The 19,217-nt window shown below is 48.7% G+C and overlaps 1 protein-coding gene across 6 annotated transcripts in view; it reads left to right on the forward strand.

Moving 5' to 3' along the window:
- The window catches only part of WDR37 (WD repeat domain 37), a 78,945-nt gene extending 63,563 nt beyond the window's left edge, over positions 1–15,382 (forward strand). For 2 of the 6 annotated variants that reach the window (XM_053225190.1, XM_053225195.1), the window contains 2 exons: positions 10,297–10,509; positions 10,767–11,847. In XM_053225190.1, the coding sequence (XP_053081165.1) occupies positions 10,297–10,509; positions 10,767–10,949 (396 nt within the window). In that variant the 3' untranslated portion in view covers positions 10,950–11,847. Of the gene's footprint in view, positions 1–10,296; positions 10,510–10,766; positions 11,848–15,141 lie in introns of those variants that run through there. The other 4 variants (XM_053225189.1, XM_053225192.1, XM_053225191.1 and 1 more) reach the window with 3 other exon arrangements.
- The last annotated feature ends 3,835 nt before the right edge of the window (positions 15,383–19,217 follow it).

Raw genomic sequence — 19,217 nt, forward strand, 5'->3', positions numbered from 1 at the left:
TTAACTTTAGACTTCAAAGGTCTGTCATCCTGCCTGTGTGCTGGGCTCCCTTTAAGTGACAAGTAGGTATGCTTGTCCTCCCCGGCAGTGTCTGGAGGGAGTTAACAATCTGATACAATGCAGGTGTTGTCAGAGTCCCTCAGGGGTTTCATAAGACGTCTGCCCTGTTCTTACTGCGGTAAGCTTGTTTGAAAGTCTTTAAAAAATTGCATTTACAGAAAGCAGGCCCTGCTCGTTCTGTGGGGACAGTACGCATCTGGACTGGCTGCTCTTTCAACCGCTGTCCCCCGTGGGCGAAGCGGTGTGGTGGTTGTGGGAACCCGAGGAGACGTTCGGTCCCGGCCCAGGATCGTCCTGCTGCCTCTTCACACTGGTCGGGCTCCCTGCCTTCAGTCAGCCCCCAGAGGGCAGAAGTTCACGGACTCCTTGTCTTTTTGCCCTGAGCCTGTAGAAACATGTGATTAGCGTCCAAATTTCACAATTATGTCTTCAGTTACATTTAAAAGTTCACATGTTAGTATAAAGGATTGAGAAGGTGGGGCGCCTGGCCAGGTCAGTTGGAAGAGTGAGTGACTCTTGATCTCAGGGTTGTGAGTTTGAGCCCCACATGTAGAGATTACTTAAATAAATATTAAAAAAAAAAAATCCCAAAGGCAAAACTGCTATTATTATAAGTTCGTCAAAATGCCACTCAGATGTGTCTCACTATGCCTAGATTTTCTGGTTTCCCTTAATAAATTAATGGTTAAATTCAGACATTGGTAACACTTAAATTGTTACATGCAAAGTGTGCTATATAGTCCATATGACGGTGGGAAGAAGCTGAGAATGAAATCCTATAAAAGTATTGAGTAATTTAAAAATAATTTTATTGAAACATTTAAAAAATATTTATTTTGAGAGAGAGAGAGAGAGCATGATCAGGGGAGGGGCAGAGAAAGAGGGAGAGAGAATCCCAAGCAGGCTCTGCACTGTCAGCACGGAGCCCAGTGCTGGCTTGAACTCACGAACCGTTAGATACGACCTGAGCCGAGACCAAGAGTGGATGTTCAACCTACTGAGCCGCCCAAGCTTGAAACATTTTTAAGGAGCTTTTGGTCAAAATGAAACTGGATCAGGCAGATCTCTGGAGCCCTGAGAGCTCTCTGAGGCACAGGTGATGCCTGCGGGCTTTGTGGGCCCCGGAGCCACTTTAGACACGGGGTCCAGGAGGCGTAATCTGGCCTGAAGTTTGATGGGGGTGTCCGGAAGCGAAGAGAACACAACACCTCTCTCACCCTCGGCACTGTGTCCCCTCACCTCTCAGCCCCTGACTGTAGTGTTTCTGTGCTCCACCTAACCCTCCTTTGGAAGGTTTGGAACTAGAACTGGAAGTCCGTGTCTCTCCAGTCACTTTGAGCTCCAGATGCTGAGAGGAAGAAGCAGCCAGAACCCTGGACTCTGCAAAGCTGTCTTTCAAGAATGAGTGGGAGATGCAGACACTTAGCGATAAACGAGGATGGTTCTCACCAGTTCTCCTCTAGTGGACCGTCTTGAAATGCTACAGGGAGAAAAAGTCCCAGAGCAGTGGTTTCAGAGTGGGCAAAATGCCAACACCCACCCCTCTGAAGTGGTGTCTGCAGTTAGTATTTAAATTTCTTTCTTTCTTTCTTTTTTAATGGCTGGGGGGATTAAAATTTTAACTTTTGTCTTTATAAGATACATAGTAAAATTTCAAGGGTAACCACAAAGGAAAACTTTGAAAAGATAAGGAAATGATGAAATGTGGTTACCTTATGTAAGGGGGTTAGGAAGTGTGGTAAGTTAGAACTAGAGTAGAAGTAATTTTTTTTTTTAGTGGGTTTTCTTTTTTTTAATGGGCTTACAATTTTAGAACCATCATAGTAAATCACCCAGAATTCAAAAAGTTCTTACTCTAAGGACAAACACACATGAGGTACCTAGTGGGAAAAACCTGATAAAAATAGAGACTTGAAATCACCCATGGAAATACTTAAAAACTTGAACCAAGACATTAAACAAAAAAATGAGAGAGCATCATATATTAATAGGAAGAGTCAATATTGGGGCACCAGGTGGCTCCGTTGATAAGCACCTGACTCTTGATTTCAGCTCAGGTCATGATCTCACAGCTTGTGGGTTCCAGGCCCTTGTCTTGCTCTGTGCTAGCAGAGAGGAGCCTGCTTGGGTCTCTCTCTCTCTCTCTCTCTCTCTCTCTCTCTCTCTCTCTCCCTCCCTCCCTCCCTCCCTGCCTCTCTCTCTTTCTGCCCCACCCCTGCTCAATGCTCCCTCTCTCAAACTTTAAAAAGGAAGATAAGGGGCGCTGCGGTGGCTCAGTCGGTGAAGTGTCTGACTTTGGTTCAGCTCATGATCTCACATCTGTGAGTTTGAGCCCCGCATCCGGGCTCTGTGCTGACAGCTCGGAGCTTGGAGCCTGCTTCAGATTCTGTGTCTTCCTCTCTCTCTGCCCTTCCCCTGCTTGCATTCTGTGTCTCTCTCAAAAATAAATAAGCATTAAAAAAAATGAACAAATAAAAAGGAAGAGTCAATATTGTAAAAATGTTAGTTTTCCCATATTGCCAAGTAGATTAAATAAATGCTCTTTCAAATACAAATTGTTCCAGAGTTTCTTGGGGGAATTTGACAGTCTGATTCCTCAATTTATTTGAAACAAAGGCCAGGATTGATGTGATACCCCAGAAAACAGGAGGAAGGAAAGGAGAAGAAAATGGTTTGCTAAGCCTGGCAGGGCTGTGGTAGATAGAATGTACTTTTGGCACAGGGCTGGAGAAATTGACCAGTGAGGTTAGGAAGAGATCAGATTGATTCAAGTATCTGTGAAAATTTGGAACATGTCATCTCCTAGAACCACAAGTCGGGACGAAAGTGGCCTGTGTAATTAATGGTTCTAGTGTTATTAGTTATCCATGTGGATGGAACAGGAAACAAATCTGGATCCCTACCTCACACCAAAGAAAACCAGTGCAAACATTATATGTGAAAGGAAAAACATTAACTTTTCAAAAAAATACGAGAATGTTTGTATGATTTTGGGTCTATTCAGCAACTCTCCAAAAATGCATTAATCATACTAGAAAAAAGTGGTACATTCAACCATGTTAAAAGTGAAGATTTGTGCTTTACAGGGCATGCTAGAAGAGGTGAGTGGTAAGCCACAGATGGTAGTCTCAGCATATATAATCCACAAAGCATTAATATCCAGGATGGTATAAACAAAATTCTACATGTCAGTAGAAGAATTAGAAATTGGGCAGGAGGCGTGAATAGGTGTGTCACAAAAGGGAAAACTTGACTAGTCAATAAGGAAGCATAGAAATAATAAAAAAAAAAAATCAAAATGAAATACTATTTCACAGCCATTAGATTTGGGAAAACTCTGTCAAGCATATATACTGTTGGAACGCCTATAACTGTTGGTTTGGGTATAAAATAATGCAGCAAGTTGGAAAACACCATCTTGGAAGTCTGAATGTGTGAATGCCGCCTGGCCCCAGCAATTACGAGCTGTCTTTAGAACATGGTTTGTTAAGGATGATGTGTGGAGACCATGCGGGTCTGTCTGTGAAAATGAAGATTTCTGGCCCCAGAGCTACTGGCTGAGGATCAGGATCGATTGCAAGAATCTGCACCTCGAACAAGCTTCTGCTTGTGATTCTGCTGTCCATTTTGGGACCCACAGTCCCGACACACCTCTTCCATGGGTCCCGAGGGGATGTGAGCAAGGTCGTAGCGCCAGACTGGAAGCGACCAAGCAGCATGGACCGACTGGGATGTAAGTTGTGGCACGTCTTTGCAATGAAATACAGCAGTAAAAATGAATGGGCCACACAGGACTACGTGGGATTGTTGATCTTGGAACATTGTGTTGAATCAAAAGCCATTTTTGTAGAGCATGAGCAAGCCCAGCCATACACAAGTAGGGTCATATATTTTGGAACATGGGAGTTAAAACTCCAGATTCTTCCTGCTGTTCTCTAGGCCGGCTGTGGAGTAGTGGGATGGGAGGTAAGGTGGGGTCAGGAAGAGCCCAGACCTCATGGCGTCCAGTTCCTGATGTAGACACCAAGCCTGTGTTCCAGCTTTCGTACTTCACAACTTATGTGTCCTTATTACTATTTTGTTAATGTGTCTAACATTATACGATTAAGGTAATATAAAAAATTCTAAACAGAAGATGCGTGCTATTACAAGGGTGGATGAGCGTGGTGGTGATAAAATAGGGGTTTTTGGAGTAATATTTTTGTCTGTGTCATGTTCAGGCCTCTCACATACCCCTGTTCTACTCCAGAAATTAATTCTTGTTCCTCTTACAAACATGTAGTTTTATGATTCTATGGTGACTGATTTTTCAGTGTGTGCGTTCCATGGGAGGAAAGACAAAGCCAGTTTTGTTCCAAGATAATATTCTTGAAAAAAAAAATACTAAGGAAATTGTAAAAAGACCATGTTACACTGTGTCAAAATTGTGTTGTTTTCAAATACATTTTGGAAATTCTAGCTTTAAAGTGGGAAATGTAATAAGGATTTCATTTACCAGGTGTGATCATAAAACAATAAAAGTAGCTTTCTTATGTTGCTCATAAACTGAAGTAATTTCAAATCCAGAAGACAGTCCAAAAATTATGTCGCGTAATGGCCACATACCAGAGTAGAATGTTTTTTCTCACAGCCTGTGTTTTGGGGAAAGCAGCATTTATTTGTCTAGGTGGGTAAGTTTTGGTATATTTGCTTAAAAATATCATTTTCTACAGTGTACATGTATTACAGGTGTCTTCTTGATCTGAATTAATTTTCAGTAAAAACAAAAGTCCTGCTGTAAACTTTGTTTTCTTTTTCAGTGACAGAAGTAATTGTATATATTCTAAATTTTTTTTTTTTTTACATTTTATTTATTTTTTATAGAGACAGAGCACAATTGGGGGAGGGGCAGAGAGAGAGGGAGACACAGAATCCAAAGCAGGCTCCAGGCTCCAAGCTGTCAGCACAGAGCCCAACGTGGGACTCAAACCCACGAACCGCGAGATCATGACCCGAGTGGAAGTCGGACGCTTAACTGACTGAGCCACCCAGGCGCCCCAGTAATTCTGTATATTCTATAACCAATCCCTAAGTGTTACATGAAACTAATTTTATTTTTTCCTCTTTAAAAGTTTTTTTTTAGTGTTTATTTTTGAGAGAGAGAGAGAGAGAGATGAGGGAGAGAGAGAATCCAAAGCAGGCTCCAGGCTCTGAGCTGTCAGCACAGAGCCCGACGTGGGTCTTGAACTCATGAACCAACTGTGAGATCATGACCTGAGCCAAAGTTGGGCACTCAACTGACTGAGCCCCCCAGGCGCCCCTATTTTTTCCTCTTTTTAAAAACAGCTTTATTGTGGTATAGTTGATCAAGCATACGCTGAACATTTATAGAGTGTAAGATTGGGTAGGTTTTGACATATTCACCCATGAGGACCTTGCCACAGTCAAGATAAAGGCAGCTTGTCACCCAGTTGTTCATGCCTGTTTGCATTTCCTCCCTGCTGCCCCTCCAGACTCTGTTCCTGGTGACCACCCTGTCCACTTTGTGTCACTGAAGCTTATTTTGCATTTTCTATAATTTTATGTAAACGCACTTATGCAGTTTGTGCTGAGTTTTGTCTTCTTCCACAAAAGCTGGTCTTGCATATGTGAATGTGTTCCGCTTTATTGCCGACTGGTGTCGTTTGCATGGATGTTATCACGTTTGTTTATGCACGTCCCTGTTGATGGAGGTGTGGGTTGTTTTCAGCCTTTGGCTGTCCCAGGTAAAGCTGGTGGGAATGCACGCGTGTCAGCCCTGTGTTCACGCACTGACACGCTTCTGCTGGGCAGACACCCAGGAGTGGAACCGTTGGGCCATGTGGAGAGAGTGTTTTTCTTGAGAAGAAACTGCCCTGCAGTTTCCAAAGGGCTCGTTCTGGAGATTTGTGGTTTCTGCTGTGACATGTGGAAAGCTCAGAAGTTCTCTCTTCTTCCCTCACAACGAGAGAAAAGGCGAACGGACTGAAATCAGTGACTCTTCTGAAGTCCACTAGAGAATTGAGGGCAGAGGGCACACCGCTGCCGTGAAAACTGGAGACGCAGCAGGTGCACAGAGGCAGCTGGAGCAGGAGCCCATCAGGGGCCGAGGGTGGTCAGGCTGGAGAGTTCAAGCCCCTGGGGCCCAGCCAATGGGTGTTGTCTCCAGGGGCAGCGCTGAGTTCCCAAAGTTCCCACTGGGAAGATCAGAGGAAAGCCCGTCATTCTGGTCCGGAGGCAGGGAGGGATAGCTGCTCTGCATTCACCCCAGATGCCTCCTCACCGAGGGAGAAGCCTCACCGCAGCTGCGCCCTGTCTGCTGCAAGGGCAAGGGTGCCTGAGCGGCCCCGGGAGGTCACGGCCCAGGGCCCAGGCGCCCTGTGAAACCGAGGCAGACCTGGGTGTGGCTGAAGGCAGCACGAGGCACGTGCCCAAGGCCGTGTGGAAAGGGCAGGTGGGGAACGTGAACAGAGGGGGAGCTCCAAGGAAGAATCGAGAGAAATACTAGAAATAAAGACACACTCACAGGAACGAAGGTCTTTGATGGCTCTTTCTGTAGACCTGACCCAGCCGAAGAAGGAAACCCTCAAGACAGCTTTAAGATCAGTCGATAGAAACTTCCCAAACTGAAAAGCAAAGAGAAAGAAGGGTGAACAAAGCAGAACGGAATGCCCAGGTGTTGTTCAACGGTTATAGAAAGGTGTCACACACACACACACACACACACACACACACACACACGGGAACAGTGGAAGAAGAGGGAAGAGAGTGGGAGAAAGATTTGAAATCCTAATTGAGAATTTCCCCAAATTAATGACACAGACAAAACCACAAATCAAGGAAGTTAGGGTGTAGCAGGTGAGTAAATGCCAGGAAGTCCATACTTGGGCAAATCAAATGACAGCTGAGGGCACTGGGGTGTCTGGCGGCTCAGTGTCAAGCCTGCGACTCTTGATCTCAGGGTTCTGAGTTCAAGCCCCACGCTGGACGCAGAAATTCCTTAAAGATAAAGCCTTTAAAAAACAATAGGGGCGCCTGGGTGGCTCAGTCGGTTAAGCAGCCGACTTCAGCTCAGGTCATGATCTCGCGGTCTGTGAGTTCGAGCCCTGCGTGGGCCTCTGTGCTGACAGCTCGGAGCCTGGAGCCTGCTTTGGATTCTGTGTCGCCCTCTCTCTCTGGCGCTCCCCTGCTCACGCTCTGTCTCTCTATATCAAAAAATGAATAAACGTTAAAAAAAAAAACACAAAAAAAACAATAAAAGAGCAGATCTTGAAAGGAGCCAGAGAAAACACACGCCACCTACAGAGGAGCAGTGATCAGGAACCACACAAGCCACAGGAGGGGAGAGTGGAATAGTTGCCTCAGAAGGAAAGACCGCCAGTCTCCAATTTTGGATCCACAGGAGTGAAGGGAGAAGACGCTTTTGCCCAACAGTAAAGGTTGGGGGCGGGGGGAGTACGTTTATCCGTCAGCCTGAAGGGTTTCCCGAATTCACCTGTTCTAACAGATTTTTAAAAAATGTATTCGCTTATTTAAATTAGCCTTCACGCCCAGCACGGACCCCAACTTGGGGCTTGAACTCACAACCCTGAGATGAAGATTCGGACCCTTAACTGAGCCACCAAGTCACCCTTCAAACAGATTTTAAAACAGATTCTTTTGGATTGTCTTCTTTTTTTTTTTAATACTTATTTGAGAGAGATTGAGAGAGAGAGAGAGAGAGAGAGAGAGAGAGAGAGAGACGGTGTGAGCGGGGGAGGAGAAGAGAGAGACCGGGAGACGCAGAATCCGAAGCAGGCTGCAGGCTCTGAGCTGTCAGCACAGAGCCCGACGCGGGGCTCCAACTTGTGAACCAAGAGATCGTGACCTAAGCCAAAGTCAGACACTTAACCGACGGAGCCACCCAGGCGTCCCCTGGATTGCCTTCATAGGGGGTCCTGTCACTTTGTCACCTTGTCTTCCTGCACAGGCTGGAGCCTAGCGTGGTGCTGAAAGAGCTGGTGACGGCGACCTGCGTCGTTTCTGATGGGGAGAAAATACTCCCTGTTTGACCCACGAGTTACCATGTCAGCAGTGCTTGCACATGTGCTCGCTCCATTGGAGTAACTCCTCATGATTGTTGAAGGGTCTTTATCAGGAACGGATGTGGGGTTTTCCTCAGTTGCCATTTTTGTGTGTTTATTGAGGTAATCTCGACTGTTTTTTTGTAGTTAGCGGATACGATGCTTTAGATTGATGGATTTATATGAATAGTGAACCGACCTTGCCTTTTTGGGATAAACCCTATTTTGTCAGAACGTACTATTAAGAAAGTTAGCATGTGTGAGAGTAGGGAAGGGGCAGAGAGAGAAGGAGAGAGAGAATCACAAGCAGGCTCTGCACTGTCAGTGCACCTTTGTCTGAATGGCAACATCTCCTGAAATCTGAGTAAGACCTCTGTGTTTAAGTTCTTTTTTTTTTTTGTTTCTTTCAGAAATTTTAATACTTGTTTTTTAAGTTTATTTTGAGAGAGAGAGAACGAATAGGGGAGGGGCAGAGAGGGAGGGAGAGAGAAAGCCCGAGGCAAGTGTAAAGCCTGACACGGGGTTCTAACTCCTGAACCGTGAGATCATGACCTGAGCCGAAACCAAGAGTTGGACACTCAACCCACTGAGCCACCAGGCGCCCCCATATTGTACGATTTTGTATATTGCCGGGCATCATTGGCTACTACTATGTTGAGGATTTTGGTGTCTTACGAGAGGTACCGGTCTGTTTCCATTCTTGTACCATTGTCTGGTTTTGGCATTAATGTAATGCAGGCCTCATAGAATGACTTTGGAAGCCTTCTTTTGCAGTTTTCTGTAAGAGTTTTTGTAGAGTTGCTATTATCTCTCCCTTAAATGTTTGCCAGAATTCACTAGTAAAGTCGTGGCCTGCAGTTTCCTGTGTTTGTGTGTATGTGGGGTGTGTGTGTGGGTAACTCTAAATGAACAGAAGCTTATTCAAGTTATGTTTCTGCCCGAGTAAGCTTTTGTAGTGTTTCTCAAGAACGCGTGTGCTTCATCAGAGCTGTTGAATTTATCAGTATCAAGGTGCTCGTATTACTTCCTATTCTCCCGCGTCCCTGGAGCCTGTAAGAGTAATCTTGGCGTTTCCTCCAGACCTCTGTTGCAGCATGGGTGACGCTTCAGTGTGACTGCTGTGTGTTCTACCCTCAAGCGGACTCTAAGACCCACCAGGAACCGTGGCATCGGCCAGAGGTGGAGACTGCTGGGAACATGGACACTTGCCCCGGCCTCCGCCCCTCACGCTGCCCTCACCCCCGCGGTCGGCTGTGTGCCTTTGCTCACCGTGTTAGGGGCTAGCTAACATCTCCTCGGTGAACTGCTCCAAGTCTTGAGAAAAAAAATTGTTTTAATGTTTACTTATTTTTGGGAGAGAGAGAGAGAGAGAGAGAGAGACAAGGCTCAAGCAGGGGAGGGGCAGAGAGGGAGGGAGACACAGAATCTGAAGCAGGCTCCAGGCTCCGAGGTGTCAGCACAGAGCCTGACGCGGGGCTCGAACTCACAGACCGTGAGATCATCACCTGAGCTGAAGTTGGACACTTCACCGACTGAGCCCCCTAGGCGCCCCGAGAAACAATTTTTAATGTGTGAAAACAACAACCAACGTTGTTAGCTTCTGAATGGTCATTAGTATCTCTTAAGTTGACTTGACCTGAAATGTGGCAGCAGCGATTTCCCAGGGAGCCCATCTTCTGTCCCCTGTTCTCGGCCGTGGGCAATGCCAGGTGGCAAATGGGTCACCTTGGCCGTTATCAGTGTTTGCCAGCGTCACAGGGTGGAGACTGCCTTGTGCACAATGCCCTGCAATGTGCGCGTCGGCGCATCCTGTGGGTCACGCCTGGCTGGCGAGCTGGGTTTCTGGGCTGAGTGGCTCTGACGGTCTCTGTGGAGGGAGGAGAGACACGGGACGAGGACCATCTCCCACAGTCTGCCTTTTCTCAACCGTTGACCTTGACTGAGGGTCCCTGCACCACGGGCTGTGTATAGGGCGGCTGCGACATGTCCCCGGAGTCCAGGGTTTGATATGCAGACATTCCTGGGGCCGTGATTCTGGATCGCCGCTGGTGCACATTTTAGGTCACCGCTTAAAGAATCTCCTTTCCGTGCCTACAGTATGAACGAGGTTTAGTTACACAATGTTGTAAAACACACGTGTAGTTCTGAGCTCCTGAGCTCTTCCTTGCGTTTACAGGTGCGAACATCGGCCCGGCTTCGCTGTTCCCTGGACGTGCATTTACTAGCCTGGATTCTCTTTTTCTCTACAAATTGGACAGAAGTGGTTTCATGTGAGCGAGCATTCTGTGTGTCCCCATTTCCGATTTTTGGGTTTCCTGTCAATTTATTATGGTCATCAGAGTCCAAATATGATCTTCATTCCAGGGAAGTTTGCCGGACAGATGGGGAGGTAAGAGATCTCTCCAAACGTTGAAATGCTGAAATCCCAGTTTTCAAGGGAGTGCAGCTCACGTGATGCTGAAGAATTGACCTGAAAACAGTCTGAACCACGGAGCCACCCTTCTGGGCAGGGCCTTCACACGGGTGACGTGGCTGGAGTGGCGGGAGGCGTGCGGGAGGCCGGTGGTGGCTCTGTGTCCCAGTGTGTCTGGCCACGAGGGTGGGACACAGCAGCTGCTTATTATTTGAACATTTCCTGGTTTTCAGATTCGTCCTGAGACCTGGTGTCCATCCAAGGTCTCAGGCCGCACGGGGTGGTGTCCGGGTCCAGACAAGCTGGTGGAGCCTGGGGAGGAGACAGCAGCTCTTCCTGTGTTGTTTAAGGGACAAACAGACAAGGTGCCTGTGGGTCCTGGGAACACACATTTGTCTGGTGTTACGTCCAGATGAGTGTGTTGTCTTGTTTTGGCTTCTTTGTTTTGCCCTCTGAGGTTGACAGCCAGGGACTCCCTGGCTGCCAGGGGCTCGTTGGTCCGGGGGACCACACGCTGCCCCTTCCCTGTGTCTTCTCCGTAACTAGCCTGGTTCGCAGTCTCAGTGAACCGCTCGGGGCCCAGCTCATCCTGCTGGTCCTGCGCTGCTCGCGTCCTCTGTCTCGGGCTCCTTGAGGACCTGCCGTGTGACCTCTGTGCCCGGAGGCACCAAGAGGGAGTATGCTGGTGTTTGCTCTGAGATACGCCCATCAGCAGCCCGTTTTAACGCAGCTGGGCCTGTGCCCCGACGACACCCCTGGACCGGGCGGCCTCCCCTCTGGCCTCTACACACAGCAGTAGGAAGGCAGGATGAATTTGTCAGGACGCTGCGTGTTTGCTCTTTTGCTTCTGCACCTGGGGAGTTTCTCCCATCAGCTCGACGTCATGTTCACAATGTGCTGTGTAGCAAGTGGCTTGTCCCAGGCAGGGTCACAGAGAAGGTCATGCAGGGGCGCACCTGTGTCCCCACCTGATTTCCATGTGCGTGTGTGGGGTCCCGTCGAGCGAGGGGCACGGCGCGTTTCTGGACATGCCCCTTCTGTTGTCTGTCAGTTGGTATGTCCACGTGAACAGCTCCGTGCCTGCAGCGGAGATCCTGATGGAGACCCCTCTTCTTGTACAGACGGGAGCAGAGACGAATCCCAAAGGGAAGCCGGCGAAGGGGCAGCCGTGTCTGCGTGATGCCACCCGCTCGTGGGTTCTTGAGCGGAAGAAGCTGGGTGCAGTGCTGACCTGACGTTCGAGGCCCAAGAGACAACATGTGTGTGTTAGAGACAGAGAGGCAGAGGCAGGGAGAGGGTGAGAGAGACAGTGGCAGAGACAGAGAGGCAGGGAGATAGAGGCAGAGACAGACGGGGAGACAGAGGCAGAGACAGACGGAGGTGGAGACACACACAGGCAGGGGCATCTGGACCGGGCAGGCTGGGTGGGAGGTGCTGAGGCACAGGGACAGGACTGGAGAAGCAGTCTAAGGACAGGACGGACATTTATTTGGCCCTGGATGGTTGGCTTCTTGTTAATCTCTCCCAGCTCCTGGCACGCTCTTGGAGGCTTTTTGTTTGTTTAGCGTTTAGTAAGGACGTGATATTTTTCCAATTGAGAGGTCGTGCAGATAACCACGGCGGAAAAAGGTAATTGGAACTCGAGCAGAAATTGAACATTGGCAACAACCAGGCAGAGACCTCATTTTAAAGATGAGGGTGTGGAGACTCAGAGATTCACGACTTTGGCCATAATCCATAAGTGTCAGGATTAGGGTGTGGGCACAGCACTCAGGGTCGTCGGCATTTTTCGCTGTCCTTCACTGAGGCACCCGCAGCATGAGCATTACGCCACAGGCCTCTCCCTTCTAGGCACACGTGTCCGGGCAGACGCTCACCGCTCGCACGCTAGGCGCTAGAATCCAGATGTCACCTTGCGTCCAGAAGACGGGCCTTATGCTAGTGACACAGACGCATAAACAAGCTCAGGAGTTGTAACTTGAGGACAGGGTTTGCACACCATGCAGGGAGGACGCGATTCCCAGACCTCCCCTCCTCACGGCTGTCCAGTGTGTCAGGCACCATAGCAGGTGCACAGGATACATCTCACTGTTGTCCTGTGAAAGACTGACAATGTGAGAGGCTTACACAGGACAGGACGTGGGCCGTCCATGCATGTTTGTTGGGTGGGACGCGGGGCCACAGTGTTGGAGGGAGAGCTTGGGGAGGAGGAGACGGGGCAGCCCTTGGCAGGATGACAGACAGAGTCAGGTCACTGAAGGTCCTAGAGGAACGGGGCAGTCGAGGGGAGTTCAGTGATGGCACCATATGTGGCTTGCGCAAAGGGTTGAGAGAAACTCGGGAAGGAGGGCTGTGTGGACCTGGTGAGTGGCTGCCACAGAGGCAGTGAGGGCAGCTGGGAGCCACATGTGATCCCACGGCTGCCCTGGGCTCGCTCTCTCCAGTGCACATGCGTGCATGTCCATCACACGGGACACCCACAGGCTTGCATGAGCACACCAGATGCGTGCACACGCCCCACATGTAACCGCACGTGACCCGCATGCCGCACGTGACCACCCACCACACGCATGTGCTCGTGGTGCACTGCACACACCACACACAGGCACACACGTGCAGTGCTCACGTCACCCATGTACACTCATGCACGTGTGCATCACGTGTGTATGCACACACGCTGGGGACACAGAATGGGGGTGACGGCACCCTGTGGACGAGTGCTGCTCCTGGGCACACGCAGGGTGTCCCCCTGCTCTTCCTTCTCTGACGGAGGGCCCTGGAGCAGCACCCCTCCCGCCTGAGACCTGCCATCTGCTCTTGGGTCGTCGTCTTACAAGGCAGAAGGGAAGGCAGTAAATACATAATTTTCTGTTGCCTGGGCAGCAGTATTGACCGTTTCCTTTTCCCTTTTCTCTTCTTTCTAAACTGCTTGTTATGGACATTTGCAAACATACACAAAAGCAGAAGAGGATGATGAGCCCTGTTCCCACAGCCGGTTCTGGTAGTTTCCATCTCATGGCCCATGTCCTGTGAGCTCTGTCCCTCTCTGGTTGTTTTGATACAAATCTCTGATGTCCCACTGCTATTTGATTTGTAAAATGTAATTCTTGAGGAGACAGGGATTGCGGCCTCCAAATCTCAGAGATTCTGTGCTATTCAGTAATCAATCCTGTTTTTAAAAAGTTGTAGGGGTGCCTGGGTGGCGCAGTCGGTTAAGCGTCCGACTTCAGCCAGGTCACGATCTCGCGCTCCGTGAGTTCGAGCCCTGCGTCGGGCTCTGGGCTGATGGCTCAGAGCCTGGAGCCTGTTTCCGATGCTGTGTCTCCCTCTCTCTCTGCCCCTCCCCCGTTCATGCTCTGTCTCTCTCTGTCCGAAAAATAAATAAACGTTGAAAAAAAAATTAAAAAAAAAGTTGTAATATTTAGAAATGGGAAGATTAAACTGGGGTCTAGTATAAGAGGACACACATCTTTAAGATTCTTAAGGATTGGAAGAACCAGTGTTGTTAAAACATCCATCCTACCCAAAGCACCGTGGAGATTCTGTGTAATCCCTGTCCGGATTCTAACGACATTTATCCGTATGGCTGGAACAAGTCCTAACATTTGTGTGGAACCACAAAAGACTCTGAAAATTGAAAGCAGTCGTGAGAAAGCACAAAGCTGGAGGCATCGAGCTCCTTGATTTTAAGCTATGTCACACAGTTCCAGTGATCGAAACAGCATGGTACTGGCACAAAAACAGACACATAACTTGGCAGAACAGGATGGGATCCAGAAATAAACCCACGCCTACGTGACCCAATTAATTCACGACAAGGGAGCAAGAACACACAATGGGGAAAGGACAGTCTCTTCCACAAATGGTGTTGCAAGAACTGGACAGCAGCATTGAAGAATGACACTGGGCCACTGTCCTCCACCGTGCACAAACATAACGTCAGAACGGATGAAAGTCTTAAATCTAAGACCCCAGGCAGTAAGCGCCTTGTCATCAGTCTTGGCAACGAGTTTTTGGACCTGACACCAAAAGCAAAGACAACAAAAACAACAGTGAACAGGTGGGACCATATCAAACTAAAAAGCTTCCGCTCAGCAAAGGAAACCATCCACAGGGTGAAAAGGCAGCCTACCGGGGATATAATACTTGGAAATCACATGTCTGATAAAAGGCTAATTTCCAAAATATATAAAGAACTTCTACAACTTGAAAGCAAAAAACCCCGATCTGATTGAAATATGGAGAGAGATACCTTTCCAAAGAAGACAAATAGGTAGCCAACAGGTACGTGAGGAGGTGCTCAGTGTCACCGACCATCGGGGAAATGCAAACCACAAGGAGGTGCCACCTGACACCTGTCAGAATGGCTGGGATCCAACACACAAGAAACAGCAGGTGCTGGCGAGGATGCAGAGAGAGGGGAACCTCTTGCACTGCTGGTGGGAGTGCAAACTGGTGCAGCCGCTCTGCCAAAACCAGTATGGGGGGTCCCCAAAAAGTTAAAAATGAAATTACCTTATGATCCAGCCATCCAGCTTTTGGGTATTTATCTGTAGAAAATGAGAACACTTAATTCAAAAAAATATCTGCACCCTCTGTTCATTGCAGCATTATTCGCGGTAGCGAAGACCTGGAAACAAGCTGAGTGTCTGTTGACGGATGAGTGGGTAAAGAAGATGTGGTGTGTATACGACGGAATGTTATTCAGCCATGAGAAAGAAAGAGATCTTCCCACACGGGTGGATGTCATGGGCGTTCTGCTAAGTGAAAGAAGTCATAAAGACAAATACTGTATGGTCTTACTTGTATGTGGAATCTAAAACCAAAATAAACTTAAACGTGCGGAACAGATTGGTGGTTGACAGGGTGGGGGTGGGGGTGGAAAAAAAGGGTAAAAGGCGGAAAATGTTTTAAAAATTTGAACATACGGAAAAGCATTCCACACTTTTGGCAAGGAGTCTCCACACCAAAAGTCATCGGTCCCCCTAAAGTTAGTCCATAAATTTAATTAATCCCAATAAAACTTGGAATAGGATTCTAGATGAGTTAATCCAGAAGCGAGCAGTGAGTAAAACTAGTCATGAAAATGTTGATGGGGGTTGCTAGAGATTAAAAATCTATAGTGATTAAAGCTGTGCAGTAGTAGTAAATGCACACAGAGGTAGATCAAAGAAATGTCCACCAATAGACTAAAGAACACCTAGGAATTCGGGGCGCCTGGGTGGCTCAGTTGGTTAAGCGTCTGACTTCAGGTCAGGTCATGATCTCATGGTTCCCCAGTTTGGGCTGTGTGTTGACGGCGTGGAGCCTGCTTGGGATTCTCCCTCTCTCTCTGGCCTTCCCCCCCCCCCCACCCCCCCGCTTGTATGTGCACACTCTCTCTCAAAATTAAATAAAGCATTAAAAAGAAAGAACATATAGGAATTTGATTGTTTTATAAGGTTAACATTAAAGATTTTTGAATTTTGAATCTGACAAGATGAAGTTCTTGGGTATTCCACGAAGTTCTCTTCGTCTTGTACAGCCAGTGTTTACCTGCGCGGTGAAGCCTGCTCCAGCCCTGGACACTGCGTTTGTCTCACCTGAGTTCTCGGTGACAGCCCTCAGAGCCACCTTTCCTTCTCTGGCACGCAAAGCCGCTGGGGACAGCGCACCTGCTGTGTGGGCCCAGGGTGGGGGCGGCCTGTCTTCCCGACTCCCGAGTGAGCCGTGTGATTTCTCCTGGGGTGCGTGCTGCCTGAGAGTGCGCTGACCTTGTCTGTCTGTCCCTGAGGCAACCGACACGTGCCAGGTGCCCAGGGTTTGGCCTCGCGCCACGGCGTGAGGAATTAACATGAAACCCGTGAAGACGTCTACTTGTGTCGGTTGGAAGAGGAGAATGAGCTTCTGGGACGGCCGTCTGCTGATTCATTTTCCCCTTCAGAGGGTCCTGGTGCCGGTGGTCCACACCTCCCACCCCTGTGGGAGCCCCAGGGCCGATTTTGGGCAGGCCTCTCATGGAATTTCCAAAACCCAGGCTGACGCTTGGCTTTATTTTGAAAAATAAGGAAGCGTGGTGTCAGCTGTCCACCGTGGCCCCGTGGTTTTGTGTGAGGTGCTCAGGAATGGGGCGGAGTAAGAGCAAGGCTGTGGGGGACCACTGTGTCCCCGAGCCCGGAAGGAGGGGCAGGTGACGGGAACGCAGCCCCGTGGCTCTGGGCTGGTTCTGGGGACGGGGAGCCACCGCCCCCGTGCCGTGCACACCGCCTCTCACATGCCAGCATGCTCGATCCCACGGCGGTCAGGATGCAGGACATGCCACCACGTCCCAGGTGGGAATTCGTGTCTGTGGATGCTTCCGGCATGTTCCGTGCCTCTGTGAGTAGCGCTGCCTCAGGTCTTCAGTCCTGACGGAGCGACTTCCCATGCCTTCAGGTCTCGCACACGCAAAGGCGGGATCCCGAACCCTCCGTTGTGAGCAACCCCTTCCCCATCACAGGATACCTGCTGTGTAGTCACTACCCTTATCTTTGATACACTAATAAAACCATAGCAAAGGAACAAAAAGCACCTAGGAATTGTGTTGCTCTAAAAACAAAAACTTTAAGCGGAAATTGACCACATCTATCAGGCAGCGCCTTAAATGCCTGCATAGGATTTAAAGACAAGGTGTAGTGTGACATTTAGGAGGGACAGGGCACTTGTACTTGAGTTAAAGGTAGAGTGTTGCCAGTAACCCAGACCTGCCCGTCCTACCTGATTTCCTTTCTCCTAAATGTGACCTTTGTCTGGACGTCTGTGACACCTACTCCTCTGCATTTCTTTGTAGCTTTAATGGAAATAGAACCCTTGAGTCGTGATTGCTCAGATGTGCCTGTGTTTGAGTCTCATGTAAGTGGATCCGTGTCCTGTTACGCTCCCAGGACTCACCCTCCAGGACACAAGCAGTTCTGGCCACACATGTCCAAGCTGCAGTGGAGGACGGTGGGTGGCCCCGCTCATCTCTTCCCAACTCAGTGGTTCGCGCCCCTCTGCCCATATCTCCCCTGGTTCTGTGGGTACCGGCCGGGCTGGGCGTGCTCACTGGCTTTTCCCATGCAGTGGCTGTCCCCTGCTGGGCTGGTGACAAGGATGCCTGCTTCACGGCCACTGAGGGGTCTGGCAGCGCGCGGAGTTCACCCGCACTGTGGACAAGATTGTCTGTGAACTCACGGCCTGGCCTGGTTACGGGAAGGGCCCTCCCAGGCGCAGCCATCGGGAGACTCGGAGGAAGTTGTCAGCAGGGTGGGCCCCAGCCAGGTGTTCGCAGGTCCATGTTTACACATCTGCCAGTCCCAGGCCCAGCCTGGGCACAAAGAGGGGACAGCCTGAGTGCGTGAACAGCCGTGCTGTTGGGTACAGGGCTACGGGTGAGCTTTCTTAAGTCTCCGGTGGGTGGGCACAGGATTTTGTGGGCATATTCCCTGACACTGAGTTGCTGGGCTGTCTGATGTCCCTTGTTCAGCTATACTAACAAGTACAGCTAGTTCATGGGGGTGGCCCAGGCAGTCACACGGGCCCTGCCCTCAGCATGCCCCGCACTTGGTTCCTGCTCTGCTCAAGTCTCTCCAAATGATCTTGTCAATGTTTATTTATCTTTGATAGAGAGACAGCAAGCAGGGGAGGGGCAGAGAGAGAGAGAGAGAGATTGAGAGGGAGAGAGAGAATCCCAAGCAGACTCTGCATTGTCAGCGCACGGTCCGATGTGGGACTTCAACCCATGAACTGTGAGATCCTGACCTGAGCTGAAACCGAGTCAGATGCTTAACCAACTGAGCCACCCAGGTGCCCCTAAAAAGTTTTAATGGAGTCAAATTTATCAATATTTTCCTTTGTAGGTTTTGTTTTTTGTATCTACGTTATTGAAATTTTTCCCTTTCCCAAGGTTACAAAGGTAGTTTTCTGTGTAATCTTGCAAAAGATTCCACACCTGGCCTCCAACACAACTGGAATCAACTTTTACATATAGTGGGAGATCGGAGCACGCCTTCCTGTGTTTTCCACATGAATGTTCAGTGGTCCCGGCACCAGTGACCCACACAGTCCCCTCGGACACTTACCCAGCATCCATCTGTGGACACGTATCCTGCCCTGTGTCTGGGCTTGCGGTATTCTGATCTGCTGCCTATTTCCCAATCCCCGTGTCAATATCTTGATTAACCAAGTTTTGTAATCTTTGCATTTAATAGGGAAAACCTAGGGTTTAAAAACTAAAAGTCTGTTGGGAGTTTGGATTGGCATCCACTGAATCTGGAGGTCAATTTGGAGAGAATTGATGTTTTAAAGGAACGTGTCTTCCAATATAAGAACGTGGGCTAACACTGCGTGTATTTAGGTCTTTCTATTTTTAATAATTCTCAGTGAAGTTGTATAATTTTCTCCATAAAGTCTTAAACATCTGTGGTTAGTTATTCCTAGGTACTTTATAATTGTAATGTTTTAGTAAATGGTGTTTTAAAAGTTTATTTTTAAACGATTTATTGTTCATAAAAAGAAATGCAATTGTTTTTTTGTGTGTGTGTGTTGCTCTTATGTTGGAAAATTTGCTGAAATCTCAATTTCTTTTTCATATATTGCTTATTTTTTAAATGTTTACTTGTTTTGAGAGAGAGTGAATGTGCACACGTCAGGGAGGGGCACGAGGAGAAAGAGAGAAACCCAAGCAG

The sequence above is a fragment of the Acinonyx jubatus genome, chromosome B4, assembly GCF_027475565.1.
Source record: "Acinonyx jubatus isolate Ajub_Pintada_27869175 chromosome B4, VMU_Ajub_asm_v1.0, whole genome shotgun sequence".
Classification (NCBI taxonomy): domain Eukaryota; kingdom Metazoa; phylum Chordata; class Mammalia; order Carnivora; family Felidae; genus Acinonyx; species Acinonyx jubatus.